The 15,087-nt window shown below is 40.7% G+C and overlaps 2 protein-coding genes and 1 long non-coding RNA gene across 12 annotated transcripts in view; 1 reads left to right on the top strand and 2 right to left on the bottom strand.

Moving 5' to 3' along the window:
- Window positions 1–4,007, bottom strand: part of LOC109610657 — a 44,583-nt gene extending 40,576 nt beyond the window's left edge. The window contains exon 1 of the long non-coding RNA XR_002193796.2: window positions 3,924–4,007. This is a non-coding gene — a long non-coding RNA (uncharacterized LOC109610657). The remainder of the gene's footprint in view (window positions 1–3,923) is intronic.
- The window catches only part of LOC105286029 (mannosyl-oligosaccharide alpha-1,2-mannosidase IA), a 738,960-nt gene that overhangs the window by 254,455 nt on the left and 469,418 nt on the right, over window positions 1–15,087 (top strand). For 2 of the 3 annotated variants that reach the window (XM_026972917.1, XM_026972919.1), the window contains exon 3: window positions 13,464–13,679. In XM_026972917.1, the coding sequence (XP_026828718.1) occupies window positions 13,464–13,679 (216 nt within the window). Of the gene's footprint in view, window positions 1–3,968; window positions 4,107–4,561; window positions 5,004–13,463; window positions 13,680–15,087 lie in introns of those variants that run through there. The other variant, XM_026972918.1, reaches the window with a different exon arrangement.
- LOC109611417 lies at window positions 4,701–14,673 on the bottom strand. Of its 8 annotated transcripts, none has more exons than XR_003407100.1 (5): window positions 14,068–14,673; window positions 13,844–13,989; window positions 7,358–8,024; window positions 5,912–6,971; window positions 4,745–4,833 (listed from the first exon to the last, which is right to left on the bottom strand). XR_003407100.1 is itself a non-coding variant. In XM_026973053.1 (4 exons), exons 1-3 carry the CDS (start codon window positions 14,143–14,145, stop codon window positions 7,922–7,924), a joined length of 327 nt encoding a protein of 108 aa, XP_026828854.1. In that variant the 5' UTR covers window positions 14,146–14,673; the 3' UTR covers window positions 4,753–4,833; window positions 7,893–7,921. The 8 variants fall into 8 exon arrangements, 1 of the variants encoding a protein (XP_026828854.1); XR_003407101.1 differs by lacking the exon at window positions 4,745–4,833 and having other exon boundaries at window positions 5,212–6,699; window positions 6,786–6,971; XR_003407102.1 differs by lacking the exon at window positions 4,745–4,833 and having other exon boundaries at window positions 5,212–6,971; window positions 7,358–7,600; window positions 7,712–8,024.

The following is a 15,087-nucleotide window of genomic DNA, read 5'->3' as shown; positions in this document are numbered from 1 at the left end:
TGGATATATAGATATACTTGTTGTGATGCTATTCGGTGCACGAAGTGGCAAGTTCTTGACTTAATCGCACGATGTAAGTTAGTGGCCGCGAATGCTGGTGACTTCGATATTACCAGCAACAAAGCTGGCGGGAAGCGGAGCTCTTGATACGGAGAAACCGTAGGACAGCCACCCACAGCCTCGAGCCGGTTGGATGAACCGCGATAAACACCGCGGTATCCTGGGATTAACGCGTTGCCCGCATTGTCTTCGGTCACTCGGCTTCCCGCGCACACATTTATTGTGTGGACTAAGGTACATGTCCAACACCGCCAATGTGCGGCTGCTGACGAGGATTGTTAATTACAATCCCACATTCATGCTGGACTGGGTCATCATCGTTAAATGACGCCATGGAAATTCCTGATTTCATTAATAATCGCCTGGTCACTGGACCATTTCGTTTGAGTGGATCGAAAGTGGAAGACTGCTACGCGGTAATTTTCTCTATCGTTCGCTCTTCCTTTACGACGCAGTCATTCAAATGCGAGATCGACGGCCTCGGCTGCGACGTGAAACTTTATTTTCGGATATCCACCACGCGCTGAATATCTAATGAGGCCCCTCGAATCGCGGAAGGGCGCAATTAGCATCGCTTTAGATTTCCGCCCGACTACTTCGATCCGCCTTTGCTACGAAGTCAGACCAGTTTCTGATCTTATAACGATAATTGGGTAATGAGTTGGCAAACTAAGTAGATATACCTCCGGGCCAAAGTCTCAGGCTGCATCGTTGGAGAGTGAGGTGGAATCAAACCTCGGAGTTTAGGTACGATTCGCTAGTAAGCACCGATCCCGCCCGAGAACCACCGGCTGGACTTTCTCTATCTCTCTCTGTCTTCCTTGATCAATTTTCCTCTCTCTCTTTCCCTCTTGCTCTCTTGGCTGTTTCCGTTTGCGCTAGTTAGAGAAGCGGTACGTTCGCTTACGAAAGCAAACTTCCATCGGAGCTTCTGCAGACTTGCGTGGTGGGTTTCTGCAGGAAGGTGAGACGGGCGGGTATGAGGCGGTGAGGAGGGCGCAAAGAGAGATTGACTGTGGAAATTTCAAACGTGGCTGGATGGGAAGCGAGAAGGTCTCGCCTCGTATTCCCCAGCGAACTTTAAATATTTGAGACGCCATATATTTCCGACGTTTTATATAACGTCCATAAAACATGCAAACGCACCGAGTAAATTACGAAGTACGCCGAGAACAAATGCTAGGATACGTTACCGTCACGCAAGCAATGTGCTCACAAGAAGAAATTATAGCGAAAGTTACGTCAAAAAGGGCTAGCTTTCCGCAGAGCGCAATCTACAGCGCAGTTGCATGAGAGAAATCAATAACGGTTTGTTCCTCATGAAAAGAAACCGTCGGTGTTTGAATAATCTGGATAAAAATATGTTCCGGTTTTGTTCTTAATGACTCGAATTTGTATAGCCGCGAATTTAATGTGGCGATAAAATCGGACGCGCGGTCACTTGGGGTGGATGGCTAATACACCTGTCAAATATATTAATTTTATGTCCCGAATGTTTAAATGCGGTACGGCGCTCTTTAACGGCATTCCGTCCTGGAGTCGTATATCTTGTCCTCGGCGGTGGAATCGCCGATAATCGAGATCCAAAGCGTTATAGTTGGCTTTAATGCCGGGTATTCAGAGTGAGGTACAGTGTGTCCCGACACTCGACTTGGGCAGGTTCCAAGGTCCTTGCCGCCTCTGCCTGTATACGTATATCACGCTCACACGTGCATACGAATTCACACACGCGCTGGACGTTCGGGACGGTAACCACCGATGCGCCCCGGGCTCCACCTTGACGTGTTCATGCACCGGTCCTCTCGTAAACTTCTGGAGTGCTTCCGCCGCCTCCTTGGTTTTCGTCCTCCCCTTCGCCTCTCCTATTTGTTACCCCCTTCGTAAAACCTCGGACGAAGTGGAAGATTGGTCAAACTGTCCCTTCGATGTCCCGCTCCCTCTTCGATGTCCGCGTCTTTTATTGCATCCTTTCTCTCTTGGTCTCTTGCTTTTTTTTGTCTTGCTCATTTTCTAGCAGCACCCAATTTTGCTTCGCTTAGTCATGTCGGATGTAACAGATATGATCTGCGACTACTCATCTCCTTCGTGACTAATAAGCTCGGAAGAATGATTTTGTATTCTGAAAAGGAAATTTCTTTCTTTAGGGAAAGAACGATCTATCTCATTACGAAATACATCAATGGGAGGTCATGCGCGAACAAGCAATTAGTTTAATGCAAATGTTCGAAAGGTGAATACGTGGAATTGAGGTTCTCGTGCACTTCCTTGTTGTTGAGCAAAAGCATAGAGATTTGTATCATGCTTATCGGAGACCGAGGGAATGACCGCAATTATCGCGAGTAGCCGTCATTTTCGCTGCAGCTTCGCCAACGGGTGGGTGGTCTGACGCGCTCATGTGTTCACGTGTCCATTCGCAACGCGTATTTGCCTGGCTTTAAGATACTTCCATCGGTCCAATTTTCCACAAGAATGTGACACGTAGCAATCTTGGTAACCTCGGGGCTGTGCCGCACAATTTATTGGCCACCGAGTGCAGCTTCAACGATTTATCTTCCTCTTGCACTCTTCCCTTCCCCTCTTCACCATCACGCGCTATCTCTCCCTCCTGCAGCTCTCCCTTCTCTCTTTCTCTCTTGTTCTTTGCATCCTTTTTCCCTGCTGTTTCTTTCCTTCCCCTCTCGCACCCTTTTTCCATCTTGGCCGTCTCTTTCGAGTTGAATCAACGTTGGAACGCTGCTTCTTCTTGACCTGAACTTTGATATCTCAAACTTTTGACCTCAATATTTTGCAGTATCGACAGTTGCCGAACTGTAAACCTATAGCCTCTTGAATAATTTAACACACAATAGTTCGTAGAATTCACACCCTCTAACTTGTCATTTTATTAACGAAGTGAAAATAAAGCTGTGTTACCCAATTCTCTTTATGATAAGCTTATAGTACGTAACAAAGCTGTTTAGCTTTGACGTCATTTCTCTCTCGCTTTATTAGTATATCACACACGTGGCATTTATATTAATATTATTAGAGCATTTATTTCTAAACAAAATATAGACAGAATTATCGTTGCGAGTAATGCACAGTTTTTTTACTTTTCTTTTTGCATTCAAATAGTATAATTTTAAACTTATAGGTAATATATCGAATAGTTTTAGATTCTGTGTATAATTACGATGCAATCTACGATTTCGTCTGCAAGAAGAGCAAACAGAATGAAATATACGAGGAGTCAAGAGTGATTTTCATTATGCATCCCTCAATGATAACTTTCTGAAAAGTTTGCACTTTAAAAGTTCACAATTGGCCGGAAAATAGATAACAAGCGTGCAGGCATCGCGGGGAATTTTTGGTCTCGCCGAAGTACACGTTGCGTGGCAAAAAAGAAAGAAAATCGAGATCTGCAGGTGTAACGCCTGCAGCGACCGGGCGATAAAATGCACGCAGGTTCTCGATGCAGAGTGGACCGGAGAGACCGTTCGCGATGCCTCGGGCTCAATAAAAAATGCAGCGATCACATTTCGGCAGAGTCTTCGAAATCTCCAAAGTATCTCGCCTTCTTTAATTCTCACCTCCTCGTCTTCGCTCGATTCCTCTCTTCCGATCGGCGATACCGCTTGCCGTTTCTCGCAGTACTCGGCATACGTATCGCCTTTAATATTTTTCGCGACGCTTTGATGTAATCGACCTCCTCGAAAAATTACATTCGCTTAGGTGGATCAGCCCCGCGATTCAAAGCGAACGAACGTGCCGCCGACAGTTTCGGGTGATTTCGAACACGACGACTGTATTGCAGACAATCAGTGATCGTCCGAGCGATTCCGCCTGCTCGTTTGGAATTTTGATTAGCGTAACATGGTCGATACCTTCTTTTTTCACAGTTGCTGATAATCGCAAGGCCTAATCGGTTGTTGCTTAACTTCGTCGGCTTACGTTATCTCCAAGGAATAATCTGAAAAGGCATATCGACCATAAGAAACGGAATAAAAAGTCGCACATTCGCAGTGAGCGAATTTGTGCTCGAATTACGTACAACAGGTGGCTAGCAAGTAAGTAAGCCAAGACGCTGCGAATTTGACGCGTACTCGTCGTAATTTCCGATGTATGACAACAGCATTTCCCTTAGATTCGATTTTCGTGATCGATGAGAATATTGAGTCATCCAACGACACGAGAAATCTTTATTACATGAATGTAGTCAATTGATTGAACAGCTCCGGGAATTAAATTATTATCGTGTAACTTTGCTTTGCCTCTGGGGCATCCTGAGAGTTGCGTTTGATCGATGAGTCAGGATGCTCTAAAACAATTTTTTCGATCTAACGAGGCGATAATTAAATTGATGTATATGCCATACATCTCACGTGTTCGTGCTTTCGACGTGTATAATTGCTGGCTGTCATTACATCGGAAAGGTGCTATCGAAACGATCAGTGATCCGTTTGACAAAGAACTTTGCTTACTTGACTTTGCTGTGACAAAGAACTTTGCATTATCCTCGCAGCTTTGCCAATACGAGCGCAATCCAGTCCGAGACTCCTGGCGGCTGGTCAAGCTGCGGCAAGTGTCTAGACGACATGAGGCTCATGCAAAGATTGGCGATCAGCGGACTGCTGTCCGTGATCCTAATTCTCCTGCTGACTGGTACGATCGTGACACGACGCGAGAATCTTGCGAGCGCCGTCGATCGAGGCGTTGCGCCGGAAGAACGCAATGAGCAAGTGAATCCGGCCTGGGTACAGGACAACGTGGTTCCTGGACAGAACGAGCCTGAAACTGAAGATAGGGATAACGATCAAAATCGGCGTTTAGATGCCAAGTATAAACAGTCCGAGCCTGCCGCGGTCGGACCGCCGATCGCGTCAACTCCTGGCGTTTACGTGATTAGACCGCCCAATCCGCCTTTGGACGACGTAACCAACCAACGCCGTGAAAAAGTTAAAGAGGTAAGATTGCATTAAACTTTTAATTTGCATGCTGCGGTTTAAAAGAGATCGAAATTGTGCAAGAGGGACATTTAAATGCAAAAGGTAAGTGCTTCGATATGATTATATAATTTTAATTTACTATTATCTTTATTTGCATTTATAATTAATATAATTATGTTTTTCTACGTTTTTGTATATTCATAATTATATCTTTTACATGTTATTCTTTGAGAATGATTGAACTTTTCATATTTTACTGAGATTGAAATGTTACGGTCTGTATTTAAACCACTGTATTTGAACTTGCACAGATTTTTTCGAAAACTCATTTTGTTCACCGCAGTTTTCGCTGCGTCGTTCGTTACTGCGGCGTCACAGAAAAGGCGGAAATTAAAAAGGATCGTAAGGTAAAACTGATAGATCCTTTGTTCGTCCTGTCACATCAATATTCACGTTTGAATTACAACGGGTACTGGGTAGAAAGAAAATAGGAGGAAACCATCCGAGCAGTGAGCACGGAATGTGACAGTGAGCAATGAAACGAAATTTCCTTTAAAACGAGTAATTTCTTCCAATCTGATTCGAGTCGAAATTAATAAGCTGTTGTAAAAACATTTTACATCTAATAATGCTACGTGAAAAGTTAGCAAAATAAGTGTGCAAGTATCTGTCAGTATTATTTTTGACTCTTCTGGTTATTCTGTTTTTAAATTTGTTAAAGAATAGATTCCTAAAGTATTCTCTAACGTTTATAAAATCGAATTTTCGTAATGTAAAATCAACAATTAACTGACGAAACAAAAAAACTAATTTTGCCTGCGGAATAAGCTGCATTAATGTAAAACGTATTGTTCGTGTTCTCATTTCTAATCAATTGACATATTGACACATGAATTTTGCTTCAGAAATAACCAACCGGAACTCACTCAATTAACTTCCGAGCAAGCGACAGCTGCTCGGAAAAACGTGCAAGTGACAGATAACTGTCTAGTGAAGTGTCAAACTAGATTGTTCGGCGCGCAGATGTATCATGTTCCACGATGTATCTAGTAGGATGACCAAGTTGATCCAACCATCGCAATTTGAAGTTTAATCGGTTCGTGTTCCTATGCAGTAACGTACAGCGAGCACGTACTTGTCAAAGAAAATGTGCGATTATACTTTGCTGGAGAGGGAGTTTGATCAACAATAATTTGATCTTATTTATTTGACATAACTTGAAATCTATGTCTTTTGAACCGTGCATACATATACATCAGATTCCTCATATCTGGTGCTTTAGATAACTTTGCTGACTGCTACAATATCGCTTCTAAAAGAGAAGAAAAAGAAAAGTTACATAATTGATGATTCTTGTCTGCTTGTGGTTGTAACAAAGATTTTCTACGCAAGAGACACATGAATCTCACTCATCTCGATCAGCACCGACCAAACACCATTCGGCGCATGCATACGACATACAACCGTTGCAGTTACTTCCCTTCAACTACCGGTGCTGCTGATTGAATCTATGTTGAAGTGTACGTGCGCAGTAACGACATTCCGGTTTATATTTGAGCCACCCTCGTACATTCCGGATTTATCGTGATCGCTCGACGTTTCTTTCCTTTTCGTGGGCAAAAAACTATAGCGATAGCGCTGAACTCGTTGTACAACCTCTTCGTGACGGCCAATTTTAAATATAATGAGGAAAATCGCGCTGCTCGAATAATCCCTATAGGAGAAACGTGGGCAGCCATCAATCAAGCTAATTGTTTTTAGTCGGATTAATGCGGTAGGCGTGACCATCCATTATCATACCACGGAACGGATACTGATGTAAACGTTTGTGTATTTTTCATGTCCGTACGTACAACACGTTTCTGTGCTTCGTTTAATCGCACGTATCCGCGCGATATTGAGTTTTCGCGAACTTGAAATAATCGCCGTTCTCTCCAATCACGAGATATTTTAAGAAAAGCAGATGGAGAACTGACTATAGATGCCCTGAAAAAGTTCGTAAGGTCACAAATGAATGGATTGCCTCAAACGATGAATCATTTTATCAGCGCGGGATTAAACTATTGTCAGCAAAGGTTATTAATAGCAACGATTATACTTTGATTAAAATATTATATGTCATCTCATTCTTATTAATAAAAATAGCTTTTATCATACGAACTTTTGCAAGAATTTGTAAGAGAGCAAATGAATCGAATATTTATAAACATATTTTTGCGTGCATTTTGATTTTGTTCTTACAGTTATTGTTTGAATTTAATATTTATTTCAAATAATATAATTTTGCATATCTCTCTCGGTCTCTTATATTTTGCATATTATAGTGTACATATTAAATACTAGTAATATTTTTGTTGATTATTGTTCAATACCTCGTTAAACCATGGAGCAATATCTATTGATGATGTGCTTTCACTGATCCTGGAACTTCTAACGCTTCGTTGCGATAGCGTTTGCAGGATATATTTCCTTCGTCGTGGATTAGCGCTTATGGAGAACCAGGGATTTCGTGGGAGGATCTGAGAGCACGCAGCGTGAACGGCAGCTACGGGAATCCGACAAAGTCGCATTGTCTATCGAGTCGTACAAGTTGGGCACAATGGTGTGGCGGCTTCCTTTAATGAAAGATGCTAGTTAAGGGAGGATGGGATAATGATAGAAGTGCGGAGTTCGCGAAGCAGAACGGGGAGGTGAAAGAGCGAAGGCGCGGTCTCTCCTGAAGCTACCTATCATCCTAGATCTTCACAGAATAGCGTGAGGGTAGAGAAACGAGGATGTCGGTTCCATCGGTTCCACTTAGCAAAGATTAATTCGCGTTAGTTTGAGAGCTTTTATACAATGCGCGGCTCGCCTGACGATAATAAACAAAGCTCTAATTATGCTAAAGTCCGCTGAAGGATCACGAACCGTCATGAATTTCGAGGTCTTCTGTTATCTTATTCCTTCTCACTTTCTCCCCTTTCTGGTGTCTCTCTCCCTCTCTTTCTCTCTATCTTGTACCAGCGATCCTTCGTTCTTTTTCCTGCCATTTCAGCCTCTCTGAAAACAGATACATATGTAAAATGTCTTTGGACGCTTGTACCTAAACCTAAACTCGTTGCATTGCGCTGAGCTATGTCGCGTATATGTGCTAAGAGACGCCAGAGACGAGTAGAATTTCCTACAACGTTTGCATGGTAGTTCTCATGATTTCGTTGCTCTCACGTCTCCACTCGAGGTGCACATGCAACACGTTACATGCATATGCATTTGTGTTTCTTTTTACCGCGTACTTAGTTTCAATTTTGCAACACCATCTAACTTTGCGCGAAGGGTATTCGTGAGATTTTCTGATAAATGCGTGTAGGGTAAGGTTGCCACCATTGGAACCCCTTTTTGTGAAGGTCTACTAATTTGAAATTATAAGTAATAAAGTGAAACTAAGAATGTGATTTGAAGTGACATTTATTAAGCTTTAAAATCAACAAGTCTCAGCATCTATCAATCAACATTTAAAAAAGGAAATAAAAACTATTAAAAGATTAAAAGTTTCCATGATTGGACCTTTGGCACCTTCTTTGGTCCACTTGGTTTCATTCATTGGACCATCGGTCCAATAAAAGAAACTAAGGCAAAAAAAATAAGAAAAACAAAATATCAAAATAATCTAGTATAGATATTTATTAATCAGTCACAGATACCTTAGAGGTACGTTTCTAACCTACATTGTTTATAAAATATTACGCTAAAATTATAGAAAAAAGAGATATTTTAAGAGATCAACTGTTACAAAGGAACAACTTCAATCAAAATCAATCAACAACTGATAGTTATTATATTAATATACGTAATTTAAAAATTCAAACTAACAAAAAAAATATCATTCTTTTTAAACATAAATCTTTTTAAACATAACACAAATAAATCTTTGTCAATTTTAAAACGACAATAAAAGGTAGAATTATGTAACTTTATATTACTTTTTGCAGGCTGGGCAAAAGTATCTTTTTTTACCTTTGCTCACACAAGCACACTCTAGTAATCGTCGTCTTAGTGTTGTTTTCGGTACAGAATATATTCTGCTGGCTGCTTTAAACCGATCTCTTTTTTCCGCAAAGCTTCTATGGCAAGTTTCATACTAATTTCGTTCCATGTGTAGTACTTTCTACGCTCTTTTCGTACTCGATGTGACTCTATTTCATTTTGAGACGACTGTGCCATTCTAAATAAAGAATAAAAAAACAAAGTCACTTAGTAGCCTTCATTGGACTGGTCCAATCATAGTAACCACTAGGTGGTTCAATCATAGCAATTAGGTATAAATTTTACGATGACGATTTTTTATTTTGAAGTTAGATCTGAACATTTAACTAAACGATATAATAACACCTCAAATCAATATACTTTCATGAGGGAATATTAAAAATAAAATAAAATCACGATTAGTAGATATACCTGAGTGGTTATTTCAAACGTTTTATTTTTTTTTTTGGTACTTAAACCCTACTGCCGCGTGTCACTCTGCAGTAGCGGCTGCAATGGAACTGAGCGTGAGGAGGATAGCGGGGGACGCGTGCACGTGCGTTCTATCTCTTTCTTTTGCCGACAGTCGTTTTAGTTTTCGAAATACCTTAGTGGTTCAATGAAAGCAACGGTCCAATGGTGGCAACCTTACCCTACACGCGTACGAGGATAACAAAATAGTAAGAAATTTCGAATATCAGTAACGATAGCGATGACTTTTGTCAAATTAATGATGATGCATTAATCTGACAAAAATCCACAAAGGCTTTTACACACTGAAATTTATACGTGCCATATAAATTCTCAGTCTCTGAGAAAAACATCCGCAACTCTTTTGAGTCGCATTTAGTCGTGCAAGTATAATATGTAGTAGATCTTATTGCAATGTTTGTATTTTAATGGGACCAGGTAACGACCATCATAATTGCTCGACAATACGGAAACCCTCCACCTAAAAATCTAACCTAACCCAAACTATTTCCTAAAAATGAAGCATTATTGGATTAAATAGTTTTCCGAAAATTGTTCTGGAAATTCGATAATTTCTTAAAATAATTCCTCGACGTATATATGTACATCGTATTTCCTTAAATATTAAAGAAGAAAATTCTTGAAAAAACTACGTTCACTCGAATAATGCTTCATCTCGAGGAAATAAATTAAGTTAGATTTTTAATGATGGGGTTTGCCCCACCCACGCATTCTATTCAGTTCTATTTAGTAAACTTTTTTCTTCATAAATTTTTAATAAAGACTTGCCCTCACCTAAAAATTAAATACATTTTATTTTTATAATAATTTTGTTGACTGCTATCAAAAAAACTTGAGTTTTTATTGGAGTTGCAGTCCTAGATATTTACTCACGTATCTTTTAATATTAAAATATTTCTTCCCTCGCGATCAGTACTAAGTTCAGGACCGCAACCGGTCAACCATATCTGCTTTCCGGCGTTGCTCGGGCGCGGTTAGATTTTTATGACGCGCACGGGGCGTTTTTAAAAGGCTTCGTGACGTCGAACCCGGTGCAGACTCACCATGGCGCAGGTAAAGAAAAAAAAAAGAAGAGAGGACCTCGTGTATATTCAGAAGCGCGATGTTTCTGATGGCGTTGGTTTTTAGAAGGTGTGCATGGTTGATACGCGGTCTACGTGCCCCTCCGCGTGCGTCCGTGCGTACTGGTACGCTGTGAGGGTAGGTGAGGGGATTTATGCAGGGGTGCTTTCACAAAATCACGGTGGGACGCCGACGCGGCGGGACGACGACTGGTACGATCGTGGAGGGCAATAAATAACGTAAATTGAAAACCGCGGGAAATAAAGAGAGGAAATAAAAGCGCCACACAGTTAAGTACACTCATACGTGCCCGGTATCGGCGATACACCCGCGCACACGCGGATCCGTCGATGCGCATTCGTGTGCATCTCCCCTGGAGTATCCTAAAGCTTTTGCTTTGTTTGTGCACCATGCATACTCAATCGCCCGACGAAGCACTGTCCCGCTCTCTCCTCTCTCTTCTGCCCTTCTAGCCCTCTGGTTCCTTTTCGCTGAGACCGCTTCACTGCTTTTCCTCCCTTCCAGCGTGCATTTTGTTTATTAATGGAAATGCGTGGAGCACAAGCAATTTGAAAGGATATTTTCGTTTCCTCTCTTTCTCTCTCTATTTCTCTATCTATCTCTATCTCTATCTCTCTCTCTCGAAACTCGAGAGAGTTCCCACGAATGTTCTGTAGAATTCATATCGCCTACTATGCTCCAACCTGCCGCGGTTTGTCTGCGCATGAGTAACGCGCGAAATAAAGAATTTATCTGTAAGCTCGGATTAATTGGAGACAGATTTACTGAACATAGGAAAATACCGTTAAATTGCATGCGAAATTAAACTATAAAATAAAGTTGGCAGCTACTATCGAAGTTTTATAAATAGACAGGATAGTATGATAAAATTACTCGACTTTTATATAGAAAGTATGCCATATGAAAGTTGAATAATTTTATAATTTAACTGTCCAGAAGTTAACTGTCTGGAAGTTTGCGGCAGCAACATGCTCAATTATACAATATTTACGACGACGGTTACGTGACATTTAATTTTTATATAAAGTTGATGATAAATTCTCTATTTTTGTAAGAGTGCATTAGAAAAAGGAAAGAGCTGAAGGAAAACAAATTTCAAGAACATATATAGCAGTTTCAATGATCACGGATTATCGAGTGTGTTCTCCTTTGATATGTCACTGTTTCGCAATTTCTTCCAGATATGCATATATGAATAAACATAAATCTTGCATAAGTTTGCTACTAATTAAAACAGACATCTCGCGCGTATTTCGCACGCTCGGTGCACCGCGTTTTCCGAGCCGGTGCTTACTGCTTAACTGCATTAAGCGGTTTTAATGGATTACTCGCGGATTACAAAAGGCGAAAAAAGAAACGCGATCTTCCGGGCGAGTCCAGGTAGCGAATCCGGTTACCGCGGAAGTGACGTAACAAAGGGAGAATAATTGAACAAGGCCACACGTCCGACATGAGGTTTTGCCTATGTTCGACTCGCGTCCTCTCCCTTCCCGTGTGTCGTTTCGCTCCTCACCGTTTCCCTTCGATCTGCCCGCCAACATCGAGGCTAATGGTTTAATCCTAACATGGATGTTAACCAGATTACCGGCTACGAGTCCACCATGTGCCGTGCATTTGCTGCGGTTTCTACGGAACAAATTATCCACAATTACGTGGATAATGGCGGAAGGCGTTGAACGCTGTGACGCGCGACGTCGACGTCGATCCGTCCTCTGCAATTTTCTGCATCGCCAGTCCGCCTCCTAAGCCGACGTAATAACGCGACGCTGGAATCCCTCGAGAGAGAACCCAGAATTTCGCATCTTTATCGCGACACCGTGCCTTTCGGCATGGTGGCTCCGCCCTTTTTTCGTACTTGTCGACCTTATCGCCCTCGTGATACTCCGATACTCGAGAATTTTGACATTGTCCCAACGGATCTTGATAGACTGTCATGATATAATTAAGCAGATCGTGTCTCTTACTGCTCTTTGAGTAAAAAGTCGCGAAAGATTGGAGAAACAGAATGCGATTTACGTTTGAGGATAGCTCAAAGCGTAGGTAGTTGTAAAGTGACACGCGTTTCTCTTTTACTGTCATTTCACGGTTCTCCGCGCTCTCTAATTTTCGGTTTTTTTATTACAACTGCAGCGGTAGGAAGAGAGAGAAAGAGACAGAGAGAGGAGCCGAGGATCCACTTGAAGCGGTGCCACTGACCAAGCTCTTTTTGATGTTATATTGCCTCTATATTATGCCGTGTCGTAAAAATGTGATGAAGCGACTACGACCTCGGATGCCCGGCAAATGGCTCGAAAAATCAAGGGGAACAGGAATAACGGTCAATGTGCGGACGGACCCGGCAATATATCTGTTATTCACGGAATAGCTCGCACTGCGCGTCCGTTATCCTAGATACTCAATTTTCTTGATATATGACTATATGGATGATATATATGGACAGTCACACCGTTGATCGTAAAATCAATAAATTCTTAAATATAAATTAATACTTTCTATCTTCGATATATCTTGCGCGTCTCTTATCACTGTCTTGTTTCTGTTTTGTTTATGTGCTACTATGAATTAGTTATGCTACTCAAAATTTGTGAGGTACATGTACAAGAAACAGGAATTAATTTGAGTTGATCAAAATTCACAAAAGAGGATGAATTCAAAATTTAACATTTTCGACTTTTCAGTCATTTTAGTTTGCAGATTAGTTCAGTGCAGGTTCTAAAAGTGTTATCAATCTCCAATCCATAGTCATAACTGCGAGCAGAATATTACTTAATTAATATTAATTAACTGTGAGATGGATAGTCGATATGATTTCATATTAATGAAAAGGTAGATATTTTCATTCACGGAATGAGAAATTCGTACTTCTACTAATCGATCGAATGTTCTTCCGATTTGTCACAGATGATGAAACACGGCTGGGACAACTACGTAAGATACGCATGGGGGAAAAACGAATTAAGACCAATCTCGAAGAGAGGTCACAGTGCTAGCATCTTCGGGGCTTCAAACATGGGCGCGACGATCGTCGATGGATTGGACACTCTTTACATCATGGGTCTCCACGACGAGTTCAAGCAAGGACGAGATTGGATCGCCGAAAATCTGGATTTCGATATCGTGAGTACCATGTTCAACTGCATGCTTTTATTCTTGCGCACTTTTCATCAGCGTAACACACTTACGCCGGGATAAGCCTTAAATATCCGGCGGAAAATTATATCGTGCGTGTTGGAAGCGCGCGATAGTAGTATTTTTCCTAGAATAGGCGCGAAACAACATACCTGTAGCAACAAGTCGGATGATACAATATGTAAAACGAACTGCGAACAAAATTGCGAGCACGTATATTCCTCCTGCGTATATTTCTCTTCGTGGAATATCCGCAGCTTTTCTTCTCGTGGCTCTGCGAATACACGGTGATGTCTACCTAAGTAGAACGTATCATGATGAAAGTTTGACATTCGTCGATATGCGTCGAAACCAATTTCGCCGTGAGTCAACTTACGTGACACAGCCATGTCATCGTCTCCTTTTTCGTGGACCCCAACGAAAGCGAACTTTTGATATAGGCTCGCATCTGCATACACTATTCCTCCCTCGCATCAACCCTCTTTTACTTTTTCGTTATCGAACATGCCGGAAATGTGTTTGCTCTGTCGAAGAAAGTCGCGTTCCGACGAGATGTCGAAGACACCCTTCGATTTTCTCTTAGCGCACAACCTATCTGAATAAAATATAAGATAACATCATCATTTTAAACATATCGAAGTTTAATATTAACAAAGAGTTAATTTTATATAATTACCTTGTTGTGCATCTCAAAACGAATCTAAAAAGTTTGTTCCATTTATTTTACCGAAACATAAATTGTAGTGTAGATAATGGAAACAAAATGTACTATTCTTTTCTTTTAGGTTCTTAAAATTTGCCAATATGAGAATATAATGATAATAATAATAATGTATAATTTCTTATCAAATTCTTATTGTGGAGAATTTTAAGAAATTTTAATACAAGGTTACTGTGATATGCTATTATTATTACATGAAATAGTTAGATAAAATGAAATGAAAAAGAGTTATCATTACGAAAACGATGAATTTTTTCTCATTATAAGCTATCGTCTATGAAGATTAGAAATAATCCTTTGAAAATCGTGGCTGATCTTTTTGTCTCCAAGTGGACACGCTGTCATCTTGATGGAGAACGAGAATCTTATCGTTGGAAAGCAGGACTGTGTTGAAATATTTCAAATATCTAGATCCAACATATTTTCGATAAAATATTACGATGTACCATTGTATGGCATAAATTGTCAGCTTAACATTGCGATGTGAAATATTTTTACTGTGCTGTTATATATTTTATTTCTATCTAAACGACAAGTTGACAAAGCTTAAAGCATTATTCGGCAATATGTAACATTTAGCGAATGATAAATTGAAATTAAAGTTAAGAAACGAAACGATGATTTGTTTTAATTATTCAATTACTATTATATTTGTCTTACAACACATTATATTTG

Source organism: Ooceraea biroi, chromosome 10 (assembly GCF_003672135.1).
Source record: "Ooceraea biroi isolate clonal line C1 chromosome 10, Obir_v5.4, whole genome shotgun sequence".
Taxonomy (NCBI): Eukaryota; Metazoa; Arthropoda; class Insecta; order Hymenoptera; family Formicidae; genus Ooceraea; species Ooceraea biroi.
The sequence above is the reverse complement of the archived record's forward strand: the minus strand, read 5'-3'. Positions and strand labels throughout refer to the sequence as shown.